Here is a 14,818-nt window from a genome sequence, read left to right as displayed (position 1 = left end):
GAGTGATTAGAGCATTTTTATCATAAGGTTCTTTCTTTTTTTGTTTTGCTTTGTTTTTGGTACCAGGGATCGAACTCGGGACCTTGCGCTTGCACGGCAGGCGCCGGAACCACTAAGCTAAATCCCTGGTCCTCATAGAGTTATTTCTAATGTGTGTTATTCTTATTTCTTTTTTTTAAAATTTGCCTGCAAACTTTAAGCTTAGCATTAAGCTGAGTAATAGTGAGTTATAGGAGTATTTCTGTGCAGGTCAGCAAATTCCTTCTTAAGGCTGACACCTAGCTCCCAGAGAATATGGGTTCCTACATGGCCTCTCTCTCAGAGTCACCTGGCTGAGGACAGTCTTTGCCTTCCATATCCTGGCCCATCTAACACTGTACTACCAAAGCCATATTTCCATCGACTTATTGATTTGTCTGCTCTGTACACATGCCAGAGACTGTGTAATGTTAGGGATTGGACACAGCACTAGTGGACCAGACCCACCATGGACCTGACCTTCTCAGGAGAAATACAAGTAAATATACATTTTATACTACAGGGCCAGGAGCTATAATAGGACTAAGAACAGAATGCTGTGGAAATTTATAGGAAACACAGAACCCTAGCCTCTGCGAGAAGTCAGGGAAGGCTTCCTGCCAGGGCCGATGTGGGAGTGGAGTCCAGCAGGCACCACTGTAGCTGTGGCCACTTGGTGTGGGGGTTAGGGAGAGAGCAAGCAGCGGGCTCAGCATCTGCAGGGGCTTGGGACACCTCTGGGGATGAAAAGGAGTTCAGTATGCCCGGGCCACAGCATGCTCAAGGGAGTGCATGAAGCGACACACAAGGCCTTGGGCCTGGCTAAGGGGTTTGGACCAAAGGCAGGAGGGAGCTGGTGGAGATCTTAAAGCAGAACAGCATAATTGCATTTGTGTTTAAAAAAATCATCCTGGAAGCTAGGAAACAGCTTCCAGAGAGGCAGAGAGACCGACCAAGAGGATGCTGAGAGATGAGAGTGGCCTGGCCTGACTCAGCATCTGTGCAAATAACAAAAACCGGCAGACCCAGGGATATTCAATAGATGCAATAGGCAGAACGCGATCTCTCATTGCACATGGAGGGAATAGGAAGGAGGAGTCTGGGATGACTCATCCCAGGTTCACTGGGATGGGCAGCGCTGGAAATGGGCGGGTTTACCTGGGAGGAGACCAGGTCCGCTGTGGGATCTGCGGATCTGTGCTGACTGAGTGTCTGGTGGGAGATCCTGGACTCAGAAGAGACACTGAGGCTCAGGGTTAAATCTAGGGCTAGTGTGATCCAGGTGGCCATAAAAACCAAGGGAGAAGCTGACATCACTTAAGGAAAAAGGGGAGGGTGGGAAGTACCGAGATCTAGCGCAGAGCTCGGGCAGTGCCTGTGCCTGAGATGTGTGTAGGCCCCTGAGAGGGAACGCCAGAGGAGGGAGGGAGGCCAGGAGGGCAGGGCATCACGGGGGCCAGGGTGGCGAGGGCTGGCAATGGGCTGCAGACGTTATGGAAGTGTACTTCAGCAAACAAGGTGGCACAGCAATATCTTACCACCTAGTAAGAAACAATACTTCCGATAAACTGACAGCTCACTGATTTAAGACACATAATGATTTAGAGATTTTTTAAATTGCTGAACCACATAAATATATACTAGGATCCAAGAGCTATAATATGTTGAGGACTGAAGAGTGTCACTTAGATTGATCCCTGGAGGCACTGTGTTGGCTGTGGTGCGAGCAGTGCCAGTGGGGTATGAGGGAGAGGAGCAAGAGCAGAGTGGCTCGAGAGACGAAGGGCATGGGTATTGGTTCAGTGCGCTTAATAAATTGTACAGCTCTCTCTGGGGTTTGAGCAGAAAGAGGGAAAATAAGGAAGACGGGTACAGGTCAGACAGGGCCCTTTCCAGATAGGCCTCCCACTGGGGAATGTGCCTTACGTGTGTAGAAGAGTTGCCGGTGTTGAGCCCGAGAGCTAGGCGTGCTTCCCAGCGTCACCAGCACAAGTTCCTCCATGTGATTCTCCCCCAAACCTTAGGGCAGGGAGGGACAGAGAGCAGGTGATTCCTGCAGGCAGCGAGTTCCAAGGAGAGAGCCAGGCCTTAGCCACAGATGAGCGCGCTCTCCTTCCGGATCCCCTCTGGTGAAGGGAGCTGAGAAGCTAAGAGCGGGACTTCCCTGGAGCTGCTCCGCTGACAGAAAATAGCTGGAGGGGACCGTTATCCAGATTACTGCTCTCAACAGTGAGAGTGTGAAGTCAGTACAAGCAAGACCACCAAGGCGTCCAGCTGATAAAGGAAAGTGAGTGTAGCCCAAACCAGGCCTCTTCATTCCCAGGCACCCAGCTTCCTGACTTGTAGTTAGGAAAAATCACCTGTCTTCTGTGTCTATCTAAGGGGTTTCATGCCTCGCCATATAAGGCCGGCTCCATTCTCCTTTTTTCCTTGGAACTTCTGCAGTTCTGCCTAGCCTGGCCTCCCCCATATATTGGTATTACATGTTTTGTTGCTTCATGCTTCATTTTGATAGATGTAGATGCATTCATCTCCTTCATTTACCCTCTGGAATGCAGAGCGGTCGCAGTCATTGCACTGGATCTGCCTGAACTGCTGCTGAGCTGAGGCCGTCTTTGGACTGCTTCGCACTGTGCAGAAGTGGTGAGATGGAACCCCACCTGAGAAAACTGTGATCTGAGAACTGCTTGGGAGGGACAGAGTCAGATGCAATTGAGACCTGGCCTTCGACCTCACAGGCCCCTGTGCGGGTGTCGCTGACCACATAGGTGGCTGGCACACTCCTGTATCCCATCTCCAACATAGAGATGGTGTGCCGAGGGGCGTAGCTATTGCTCTGCTTTTACCAACCTTGAAAGAGAACAGATGTTTTTTGAACTTCTCTGAACTCTCCTATAAAACCTACAATGTGGCCCAGTTCTTGTATAAGTTAATGCCCCCTGGGGAGTGGGGAGAAATGTAGGCCTGTCTCAGTTCCCACTTTCCTCATTGGCGTAGAAATCTAATAAAGCACGTTGACTAAGCACTCAGCAACCCAACACAGCCAGCTAGGCCCTAGCACTTGGAGCTGAGGCTGTATTCCTGTTAAAATATTTCCACCTCTCAGACAGGAAGGCAAGCCGATGAGACTTCCACTGTGTCTGTGTGCATTTGATGTATGTTCTCACACCTCCACATTATAGCATATGAAGCAGAGGCCACAGACTTCCAGCAGCATTTATTTTTGCAATAAGAATAGAAGAAGGGCTTTATTGCTTTGTAACAGATAAGAGAAGGCAACATTTACAAGATGTCAAAACTTTGCTCATCTACTGTCCACTGTGGCCTCAGGTGATCCAAGGGAAAGAGCTCTAACTGTGGAAGAGCTATTTATTGAGTATTCCAAAGTAACTCCAAGGCTGGGCTTCTGCACCTTGGGGTAAGGCACATAGCGGGTGCTTAAAGCAGGGCACACAGCGAATCTGCTGCAGTCCTGGCTCTCTGGTCATAGTCAGGCATGAGCTTTGGCAGTGTGTTCACCCTAAGTCCCTGGACCTTTGCTTTGAGTGTGCTTCCAGAGCCTTCATCGTGCGTCACCCTCAGTCCTGATGAGTGGAAGCCCCTGCCTTTTCCTGGTGCAGGTGAGAAGGCACCTTGTGTGTCCAACTCCTCCGCAGGGCTCAGCACACTGCACTTCTGGCTGGACTGTGGACTTCTGAATTGACTAGGGGATGGCTTCAGCTGCTCAGCCAGAGCCCGCGATTAGAGAGGCTTAGATGAGAGCAAAGCCCATTCTCGTCTCCTGAGCAGTCCAGGTGTTAGAGGGCCAGGGTGGCAACTTCAGTATTAGACACGCAGCCTCCTCCTGGTGTGCTGCTTCCCCCACAGTGGGTGTTGCTCTTGGCCTTTGGTCCAAGAGAGCTCACATCTTTCTTCCTGCAAGCAGGAAGTAGGGGAAGAGGACAGGAAGAGTCCTTTGCTTTAAGGATATGAACTAGAATTGAACATGTCCTCTTAACTGGAACTTGGAAAAATGAGCATGCTTTGAGCAATGTAGTCTTTATTGTGGTCATTTTGGGGCCCACCTCAGTCATGATTCCATCCCCATAAGAGCAGACAACTGATTTGGGAAAACAGTGAGAAGCAAAGGCCATTGCTCCTGAGGTCAAAGCCCTGCCTCCAGTTTATCCTCATCTCCATCCTCTCTCAGTGCCCGTCCAAGGCAGGTCTCACTGAGCACTGGTGGAAGGGGAGGCTGCCTGAGAGACAGGGAAGGACTCCCCGGGACACCGTTGGCTCCTCCCAGTACCGAGGCCGCATGGCAGTGCAGAAGAGCTTGTGGGTCACAGGCGACCACTTAATTTCTGGAGCTCACTTTCTTCCCTGCAGTGGGTCTGTTACTTCCTGTTGAGTTTGCTTCTCTGAACTGTAAGGAGGATTTGTCTTTTCTAGTGGCTGCTACTCACTGAGTACCTGCTGTGTTCACAGCACAGTGCTGGGCGCTTTGTTCACATTGTTCATGTGAACCTTACAATAGCACTGCAGTTGTTGTCTACATTTCATAGCTGAGTAAACTGAAGCTGGGAGAGGTTTAATAGAATGTCCAGTGCTTTTGTTCATACATCTGACAACCACTGACCGCCTGCCATGTGCCAGATGCCCAGTTGCAGCGGGATGAGAATTTATATTTCCAGAGGAATCACACAGTGGTGAGGGCGCCGTACCAGGGCGCTACTCTGGCCAAGGGCTAGAGAGCAGGCTTGGGTTTATTTCTGAGGATGTGCAGGAACTATGTGGGTATTGAGCAGGATGGGCCATGCACATAGGTGCTGGGGAGACCTGAGGAGAAAGGGAAGCCAGGCTCCTCAGGAGGATTGAGAATCCAGGGGAGAGGCTGGCCGAGGCTGGTGCAACCCCTGACAGGGTGGACTCGGTCTCCTTTGAAACTCACCCTGAAAGCATGGAAGATCGGGATATTGGAAAACCTGCCGGGGCAGTCCTGGGGAGGGACACTGGGCAGAGTCTCTGTGTCTCAGACTGGGCTCTGAGACCTGCTACTGAGGAGACTGGATTTAATGTCCCTGGAGCGTATGACGAGTGCAGGTGGTCTGGGAGCAGTCCATGTCCTCGTCGTGGTCCTCTTGTCCTCTGTTCAGTGGTGTGTGCACTTCATGCTCAGGGCTGCTCGGAAAGGGGAGCCCAGCCCCTTGCTAGAATTCTTCCCAGGGCCTCTTCTTCAGAGCCTGTCTTGGCTGGGCCAGGATCTCTGCAGTTGCGTTTCAGCGTCTTGAGGAAGGCAGGGAGAGAGGCTCTTCTGTCCTGAGTGGCCTGAGGGCAGAGGACTTGCTGATGCCCTGCCGAGGAGGGGTAAGGAGGACAGAGCTTCGGAGAAGAGCAGCCCTCTGTTCACCCGATGCGGGCACCTTTCTCAGCGCTGCCCACATGGACCCCTGACCAGAGCAGTGGGTCCGGACCTTTAAACAGCTGCCCAGCAATTCTTTTGACTGTGCTCAGTATGGAAGGTGCTTAGGTGAGTTTGTAGCCACGTGAGGATGCTGGGCTCTTCCTCAAAAGCTACCAAGTGCGTCAACTCCTCTCTGTAGAGGAAGTTAGGAAGCAGGGATTCAAATGTAGGCAATCCAGAGGCTTCCGAGTGGCTCTCCCCTCTCCTGAAGAGCCAGGTTCCCATGTCTCGGCCTTTGCTCTCGCTCTGCCCTCTGCCCAGAGCCCGGCCCACATAGTGGTTCATCTGGTGAACGGGACTCCAGCCTCTGCTCTCAGTGCAGACATCCTGTCTTCCAAGCCTTCCCTTCTGCGTCGGATGCCCTGGTGTAGCCCTGATGTGTCCAGCCTCCTGTGTCCCTCTGGCGCCTCGCTGTGTCAGACCTCAGCCCTCGAACACGGCCTGGCAAATGATACATAAATGAGTCACTGGGTTTCTCTGATTGGTTTTAGTCTGAAAATGCTTAGCAATAGCTAATGACTTTTACTTCGCAATTCTGTTCTGCTTAGCACAGAACGCCACTGTGAGTTGTCCTTAAAGGAGCACACGACGAGGAATAGTGAGCGGAGGCATCCTGAAAATTCATTTGTGCTCTGATCTCCTGGCTATCAAGTTCACCCGGGCATCTTTGAATAAGCAAGGCCTCTCTGATGAGCTCCAGACCCAGTTGTAAGGATCAGATCAGAATCCTTCCCCACAGCTTGATAACATTCTGGAAGGCTGTGTGATGTTTTCAGAACATGTCCAGACACCATCTGAATTCACCCATGTAACCCTGTAACCTTGCTCTCACACGCTCGCCTGTCCCCTGCAGACCCCAGACCCCACCCTCAACTCTGGGCTGCAGGCTTTGCTTTCCTCTTGTGCCCTGTCCCCGTGCCCCCAGCCCTGGGTCTGTCTCCTGCTTGTTTTGCTGGTGTTGCACAGCCCCCCTTGTGGGTAGCCCATTGTTTATACCAAGGCAGGAGTGAAGATTCAGGAAAGACAGCTGCGTGTAATGGGAGGGGGTGATTAATTAGTCAGGGAGGTTTGCCTAGAGTTTTAATTACACTGCCTTTCTTCATGCCCTAGCTCAGAACACCCACTTAGAATGTTAGTGCTTTAGAGACTTGGAGCGTTAGGCTTTAACATTCTGCACTCAGTGCCTTGAAGTAATAAATAAATCAGTAAAGCTGATTGCTTCGGGTAGTTTGATTGTTGAGTGCATTGGGTACCTTTGGTTCATTTCCCACTAGCACATAAGAGAGGGATGTGGGTGTAGGGCTTGTCCCAGCTTCTGGTTCTCAGCTCTGACCTGGAAAGTCAGTATTTCTAGCAGTGTGTATAACTTATGCACAGCCTGCCACATGCTCTACATCCTTCCTTTTCACAGTTTTCCCAAGTTACGGGTGATATAAAAGCATTTCTCCCTTGCCAGAATAGTCTTGGGTTTGTTCTGCATCTGATAGGTCCTCCGACACCACATTCTTTAGTCTCACTAATAGATCATTCATAACTGAAATGCTGCCTTGACAGGAAGTAAGAGTATATGATTTTCAATTTGGGTGGAAAATCAAATCCAAGTTATGACAACGCCGAGGCTCCTCGACCTTATGGATTGTGATTATCTTACCATGAAATACTTTTGTTGTAGGAGCTGCTCTCCATTTATTGTTTGTCAGAAACTTTTGATTGGAAATATTCTTTTACCAGAGAACGCTGTCATTTCTAAAGCACCCATTTATCCCATGGTGTGTTCTAACTACAATGTGGTTGCTCTTTGTTTTATGCAGTAGATATGCCCCTATTTATAAACTGAACTTTTACGTCTAATTTATATGTTAAGTGCAAATGAAAAGCTATTATTTTGCTTTAGGGCTTCTTCTATAACTAGAAAAACTATTCCCAGTGCATTTAAGAAATAGTGCGTATATATTGGGTCTTCTTTGGATGAGGCAATCTTACTAAGACTCAGGCAAAATCACCAATAGGTTTCTCCTCTCACTGGGTTTAGTTTAATTATCTCACATTTCAGCCTAATAGGAGATGGCTGGCTTTGTACATTCCACATTTCTTACTGATGCTCAGGTGCATATGCAGGACATCTGCCTTTACTTTCTTGGGTCAGTCTCTCAGGGGAAGGGTGTGAGGTGCCAGCTCAGGGCCCAGCGGGCTTGTGCTGTTCTGCTGGAATATTTAGTCACCTCTCCGGTAATTTCTCATGAGCTTCGAGGCCTAGAGCTTCACGATTCTGCGTATTTTAGTTTTCTGTTGCTGTGTAGCAGTGTAAGGTGTGTTATTGTCTCTTACATTCTGTGGGTTGAATTGCTCTGCCCGTTCGCTCTCCCTGGGCTTCCCACACATGGCTGCAGCCAGATGGTGGTGGGGCTCTGGTCTGCGGAAGGCTTTGCTGGGCTGGACCGGCAGGTGGCTGATGGGCGCGGCTGAGCCGAGGCTGACGGCGCTGAGGGCTCAGCCGCACTGAGCCTGAGCCGAGGGCTCACATGGAGCCCCTTGCTTGACTCGCGCTTCTCACATTTAAGTGGATTTGCGAGGGAAGGTTCCCAGGGTGAGTGCTTTGAGAGAACAAGGCAGATGCTGCAACTTCTTATTACTTTGGTTCCGAATCCCGGAACACCATTTTTGCCAGATTCTGTTGATCGATCCCTGCGGTCAGCCCTTACTCAAGGGAAGGGAAGGGAAGCGAGCTTCACCTATGGATGTGAGCTGCAGCACACAGTGGGGAAAGGAATGGATGGTGTGTTTTTCAACTGTGGACTATTTCAGAGGAAGAGCGCCTTCTAGAGGAGGAAGACTGCACAACTATGAAGGGAGGTTACCGTGCTTAACACATGCAGATGAACGGCCAGCACTGTGGGTTAGAAATCAGAGCAAGAGCACCCAGTGAAGGAGCCTGTTTCCATAGCAGCCAGTTAGCATCCCACAGAGAAAAATGCTCCACACTCTGACCCCAGCCCTGACGTAGCCAACCCATATTTCAGATGTTTGAAAAGGGAACTTGGTAAGGGAGTCTAAATAGCATAGTCTTCAAGACATTTTACCTAGAAGCTATTCCAAGTATGTGTTCCTCTCACACCAAGTCAATAAAAACGATCTTTATATTAGAACTCTCAACATTTGAGCCCTGGAATGTGCCCAGTCCATTTGATTTTGCTCACATTTAGAGGCACATAGAGAAGGTTGTGTCCCTGGCGTGTCTCACATGCTTAGCAGACATTTCTTGGTGCTGGGGAAAAGTCAAGTACATCTGTATGCTTGAAAATGTAATTTCCTCCTTAGCCTTAGCCAGGAGGACAGCTGTTCTGTCAATCACACGAGCCACCGGTACCCGGGTTGCAGCTGTGGAGCTTGGTTGGCCTGGACATACAGGCAAGTCCTTGAGAATATATTCATTTCCACCCTTTGTAGCAGTTTTCCTTCCCTGTGTATATTCCTCTCTGGCTCCCTGGGATTCAGATTTGTGTTTATCTGTGCTGAGGATTTAGCAGCAAGATAAACATTTTAAGTTATTTATAACCAGAGCTTGTGCCAGGAATAAATTAGGCTTTGCCTTAGACACACATTAAAATATTGATCAGTTACTGAGAAAGGTAGGAAGAATGTCCCTAGGTGTGAAAAGCGACCCTTTAGAGGCAATTTGTATAAGCTGTCCCAGAATATGGGTGTGCGGAGTTAGTACTTATCTTAGTTTGGGATACTACAACAAAATGCTGTAGGCGGCACATGATCTTAGTCACTTTCTCATCACTGGGGTGCAGTATCTGGCACCCAAAACTTAAAGGAGGAGAGGTTTATTTAGCTTGTGTGTTAAGACATCTCAGTCCATGTTTGGTACGCTTAGACATAGTAATGGCATGGTGGAAGGGCCTGGCTAGAAGAAAGATGGCAGCTGGAAGGAGAGAGAAGGGGGAGCCAGGAAGGACATGTAACCTTCCAGGTCCTGCCCCCAGAGGCTCCACCTCCTAAGGGGAGGCAGCTGTAGAGCCCCACGGTCAGTCCCCTTCTGAAAGCCCTGCCTCTGAGTGCGAGGCTGACGGGGGACTTCGAGATGTGAACTGTAACACATGGAAACAACAGAGACTTCTTTTTCACAGCTCTGGAGGCTGAAAATTCAAGATTAGGGAGCCAGTGGCCAGATTCTCCCGAGGGCCTCCTTCCGCTGTGCAGGCTGCCCCTCCTTACTCTGTTCTCACACAGCGGAAAGAGCACAGGAGAGCTCTTCGGGTCCCGTTTCTAAGGGCACTAATGCTGTTCGTGAGAGCTCCATCCTTGTGAGTTATTACCTTCCATAGCCTCTGCCTCCTGATACGGTTACATTATGTGTAAGGATTTCAGGACACGAACGGGGGGATTTAGTTCATAACTTTGCTGTATTGATTTGTGAAATGTACTTGTGGAATGGAGATGCCATCATATAGGGCTTATAATTTTATGCTACTAGGGAGGCATTTGATAAGGGTAAGATGCATACTTTGGAAAAAGATGTGGGACGGGGGTGGGGGGAAGCACCGTATAAATAAAACCCTCAGGACAGCAGACAGCTGTGGGAGGGGCTGAAGCCTGCACTTGCCTGACTCCCGTGTAGATCGTCCCAGACAGGGGAGGCTGGCCCTGTTGCCAGCGCTCTGCTGAAGAGCGCACACCCTCCCTAGCAGCAGCCTAGCCGCTCACCTGGAAGTCACACTGATGCAGGCTGACACCCCCCTTCCCTCCTCATTCCCCTTCTGCCTGCACATGTTGATTGAGTTCTGACTATGCCATGTGTACTATGCTACGTGGAGTAATGACCTCATATGTTGGAAGACATGCGACATACCAGTGAACAAACAGTGCAATTACAGACTATGATTAGTGTCATGGAAATGGAAGTGTGATGAATAACGGCCAGGGTCCTTTGCAGTGGGGCAATTGGGGTAACCCTTTGAGGAGGTGACATTTCTGAATTCCAAACCCACTGCTTAAACCTTGATGTGTATTATGTAATATTTTAAAGGTTTTAAAGTTGCATGCTGTTTAGGTTCCAAGTAAAATCCTTTTTTCCTTTTCTGAGCCCAAGCTACAGAATCCCAAGTGGACAGTGGTTCTGGGGAAGAGAAGGAAGAGGCACGCATGGCCAGACCCCTCCGGCCTGACCCTTTCCTCCCGCTGACTCTCTCCTTAGGGAAAGGTGATGTGTTTGGAGATGTGTTCTGGAAGGAAGCCACCCTTGCCCAGTCCTGTGCCAACGTTAGGGCCTTGACCTACTGTGACCTGCACGTGATCAAACGGGACGCCCTGCAGAAAGTGCTGGAATTCTACACCGCCTTCTCCCACTCCTTCTCCCGGAACCTGATTCTCACCTACAACCTGAGGAAGAGGGTGAGCTGACAGTGTCAGTTTTTTCTACACTTTTCTTTTCTCTGTACACTTTGGATGGTAGCTGGGGCCAGGAAAGTCCGAAGTCCTTTCACCATACTGGAGAAGAGAGGGAATCTTATTAGATGAGAAGGTGGATCACTGTTGGTACGGAAGGGATTTGTTCACTTGTCTGTCTGTGGGCTTTGTCCTCAGCAATAGCATCTTGAAAAGACGAGGAAAACATGAGGTCGCTCATCAGTAAAATAGCTTCGTGGAGCCACTTAAGGTAAACTGAAGTCTCCCTGGTGACTGGGACATGCTGGGTGGTGTGAGGCCATTAGCCGGCCCGCTGGTGGTGATGATAATTTTTTAAAAGCTATGAAATTACTTTAGTTGGGCACAGAAAATTAAGAGGCTATGGAATTTAGTTGTCTGGAAAATATTTCATATACAGTTGGCAATTTGTTGAGAGAGATCCGCAGTTTAAGAACCGGAAGATCTCTCATCAGAAGTTGGTTCTTTCTCCCTCAGGTTATTGGAGGGTCTCTGTCTCTATGAGGATTAAATGTTTCTCTTGCCCTCTCTATGTTTGCATGACTGATTTTCTTGTACTGCACCCATCTCTGTGGGCGGAAACAGTAAGATGGTAGCTCTGGATCTGCAGGAATCATCGGGAGAGACTGCCGTAGGAACCTTCCCCAAATGACCTGTCACCTCCCTTGAGCTGCTCTTCTCTCATGGGCCCCTCTCTGCTCACGTTGTCTGTGTTGTGCGGGGTTCCAGGTTGGAAACCCTGGTGTCAGCATGGATGTTGCTTCTCCCTCTCTCCCACCTTGTGTTACTCATCAGATCCTGTTGGCTCCACCAGAGCTGTGAAATCTGAGTTTGTCCTTTCCTGCCTCAGAGTCCTTGCAGAGCCCTTGGGACACAGGGCCAGTGGTACAGACGCTCCCGGTACCCAGGCAGGACCAGGCAGTGGGCTCCAGACTCTCTCTCCTGTCTTGCATCTGAGCCTTCACAGTACTTGCTCTTCATGGCTGCTCGACTCCCCTTGAAAATGAACCTGACCCTGTACAGGCTCGTGTCTGAGTACTGCAGCCTGGCTTATGTGGTTGTCCACATATGGCCCAAACCTAACCCCCAAGCCCTGTCCTCAGCCACTTCTCCCCGTCCCACCCGTGGACCCAGAATCCCCCCAGGACCCACACACTTCCACAGGCACCCCGCCCCCTTTCATAGCTCTGCGTCTCCACACGCTGCCGCCTCAGCCTGGAATTCCGTCTCTCTTGTGTGTGACAGACTCCAATTAACCTTAGGACTCTGCGGAAATGTTTATTTGTTCATTCATCAAACCTAGTTTTGTGCCATCTGAGCCAGACTAAAGAAGTAAAACCGAATGATAACAAAGTTCCTTGTCCGATGGAGAAGATGGCAGGAAGGATAACGGCAATTCATCGAATAAAATGATTGCGATTTACATGGGCTGCCGAGGGAGAAGAAAGGAGGGAGCAGCGACAGGGGAGAAAGTGTTGGGGGGAATAAGCCGAGTCCAAAGGACGTGTTTGCCAAACTGAATGAGTAGGTTTTCTGGTTGGAAGACAGTTTAAACAAGATTCAGAGAAAGGAAACAGACTTTTGTCTTCTAAGCCCATTATACGAGGTTAGAAATGCCTGGCACTGGCTTACCCCAACAATATGCCGCCACCTAATTTACATCCCTCGAATTTTCTTGCCTTGCAAGTCCCTGCGTGGAGACCTGAGGGCACGAGAGTATGCTGGCACCTCAGTGCGTAACCACGCACAGAGCGCCTGGACCATGAGCATCCGAGGGAGCAAGGAGAAAGAGGCAGGGTCTGCGGACCTCGGCCTTTCCTGGTAAAATGCAAGGTTGTAGCTAACTGATGTTTTTGGTTCTGAGGCTTGAAAGCTGCCCATTTGGATCCTAGTAGGGCACGGGCAGCGGTAAAGTGTGCACCTCTTCCTTCCTGATTTGTCTGTTGGCTGCGAATACGGAATGATTGCTGCCGATACTTTCAGCCAAGTGGGTTCTCTAAGCTTCTGTTTTTTGATTTATTCTTTCTTTCTGTGACAGCCAGTTGATTATAATCAGCTTTCAGTGTTTCCGATAATACTGAAAAGATTTGGTCTGGGTTATTTGGAGGAGTAATCACCGTGGAATAATTGTTATGCAAGTAAATCTGTCTTTAAAAATCAACAAGAATGATTTAAAAAACAGCTATGCCTCAGTGGTCAGATTGTTCTTATAAGTGAAAATGACTGACAGCTCTGCAGAAGAGCAGCCTGAGGGCTGCATTTCTGAAGCCTGTCTGGGAGTTATCCTGCACTGTTGCGGAGGAGAGGCTAAACCTGCCGGCGGACAGACAGACTGGGCGCAGTGTAAGAAAGCCCTCTGACGGCCGAGTGGCCCAGGTTTGCTGCTGTGTGGGCACTGATGGTCCCTTGGTAGCCATGCTCAGGAACACTGTGGAAGGAACTTGAGCAACGAGTGGAGCATTTAACTAGTTCACCTTCAAATGTTCTTGCCATCCCTAGTGCCTATGCATCTGGTGTGAGTCCAGAGGGATTTTAGTGAGAGCTTTTGTGTGAAGAGGTAGCCTTTCTTTCCTTGGAAAAAGAGACTTGCCATTTTGGTATTGCCATTATAGTCTCCCATTGTGTCTTTTTGAAAATTAATTCATAGCTACATAGGGCATAGATGATGAGAACATTACATGCATGAATTATTCTTGTAGCTATTTTTTTCCTGGCAAAATGAAGTATATTCTTGTGGCTATTTCTATCTTGGCAAAATGAAGTGAGTTATTTGCTAAGAGCGCTCAGAACATAGTGCCTTGAACATCTGTTTGGGCTGTTGATCTTGTAGACCCTTCTCTAGTACACAGAAGAAAAACTGAGCTGGAAGGTGGCTCCGTGGCCGTTTGGTTTCTCCAAGGCTCCACCACCCTCATGTCACGTTTGGACGTTTTATAGAAAAGTCACAGAAGGAGACTGGCAATAAAATAATGGGAGGCAGAAATGAAGACTCTCCTGGGAACCTTGATTCTCGCAGTTCCTGGTCTCCATTGGCTTTTGTATTCTAGGCCTCATCCTCTGATCCCCAAACCCAGGGGGACAAGCACCACCCAGCTCTCAGCACTGCCCTGGGGACCCAACTTGGGAAGACCTGTCACTCCCTGCTTTTCTTCAAAGCCACATGAGGTCATGGATAAGGATGAGGAGACAGAGCCTCAAGGGGAATTTAGCTTTCTGACCTTCAGTTTTTCTTGTCTGTGACCCCTGAGCTACAGGAGTCCTGGGTCCTGCCTCCTCTGCTTAGTGCTTCTGCAATTCTGGACAAGATATGAAAACATCATCAACTTTAAAATGGGGTGGTGAAAATTTCTGCCTTGGAATATACTCAAGAGAAGTGTGTTAGATAGTACTTGCCAAGCTCTTATTCACGGACCCGAGGACATAGTAGATGCTTAGTGAAGTTGTGGGTGGTTGTTACTTTGTTCTGTGCACTTGAATAGTACCATATTCTTTATCATCTATGCCTTCTGAAAAGGAAAAGAAGGCAGTCCCCCTGCCTTTGCTCCAGCAGGGTCCTGCTTTGCAAAATGTGCTCTGAGGGGGGTGTTATTCTAGGTTCTCTGCAGCCAGGGAGGCACTGCCACTCTGCAAAGTGCAGTCCAGCACTCACCCACTTTTTAGTTCTTCTTTTGTTTTTTTGCTTAAATTCTTTTCTTTGTATATTTTAGGTATACAATACGTTTACATTTATCATTGGGTGCTTATACCTGTACATGATGTATCTTGGTTCTTATTTTTTCCCCCATTCCCTGTGCACCCTTCACCCCCTCCACCCTTCCCTATTTACATAGACATTGATTCCATTTTTTCCTTTTCTCATAATTTTTCCTTTCCCTTCTTTCCTTTCCCCTTCCCCTCCCACCACCCCTACCCCTTTGGACCTTTTCT

The 14,818-nt window shown here is 49.1% G+C and overlaps 1 protein-coding gene across 6 annotated transcripts in view; it reads left to right on the top strand.

Moving 5' to 3' along the window:
• Kcnh1 (potassium voltage-gated channel subfamily H member 1) overlaps positions 1-14,818 on the top strand; it is a 334,166-nt gene that overhangs the window by 249,723 nt on the left and 69,625 nt on the right. For 5 of the 6 annotated variants that reach the window (XM_004861998.4, XM_004861999.4, XM_021242471.2 and 2 more), the window contains exon 10: positions 10,662-10,858. The exons of the other annotated variant lie outside the window; for it this stretch is intronic. In XM_004861998.4, the coding sequence (XP_004862055.1) occupies positions 10,662-10,858 (197 nt within the window). The remainder of the gene's footprint in view (positions 1-10,661; positions 10,859-14,818) is intronic. 6 annotated transcript variants of the gene reach the window in all.

Source organism: Heterocephalus glaber, unplaced genomic scaffold, assembly GCF_053883595.1.
Source record: "Heterocephalus glaber isolate CG9 unplaced genomic scaffold, H.glaber_assembly_v1.0 deba00001600, whole genome shotgun sequence".
Lineage (NCBI taxonomy): Eukaryota > Metazoa > Chordata > Mammalia > Rodentia > Bathyergidae > Heterocephalus > Heterocephalus glaber.
The sequence above is the reverse complement of the archived record's forward strand: the minus strand, read 5'-3'. Positions and strand labels throughout refer to the sequence as shown.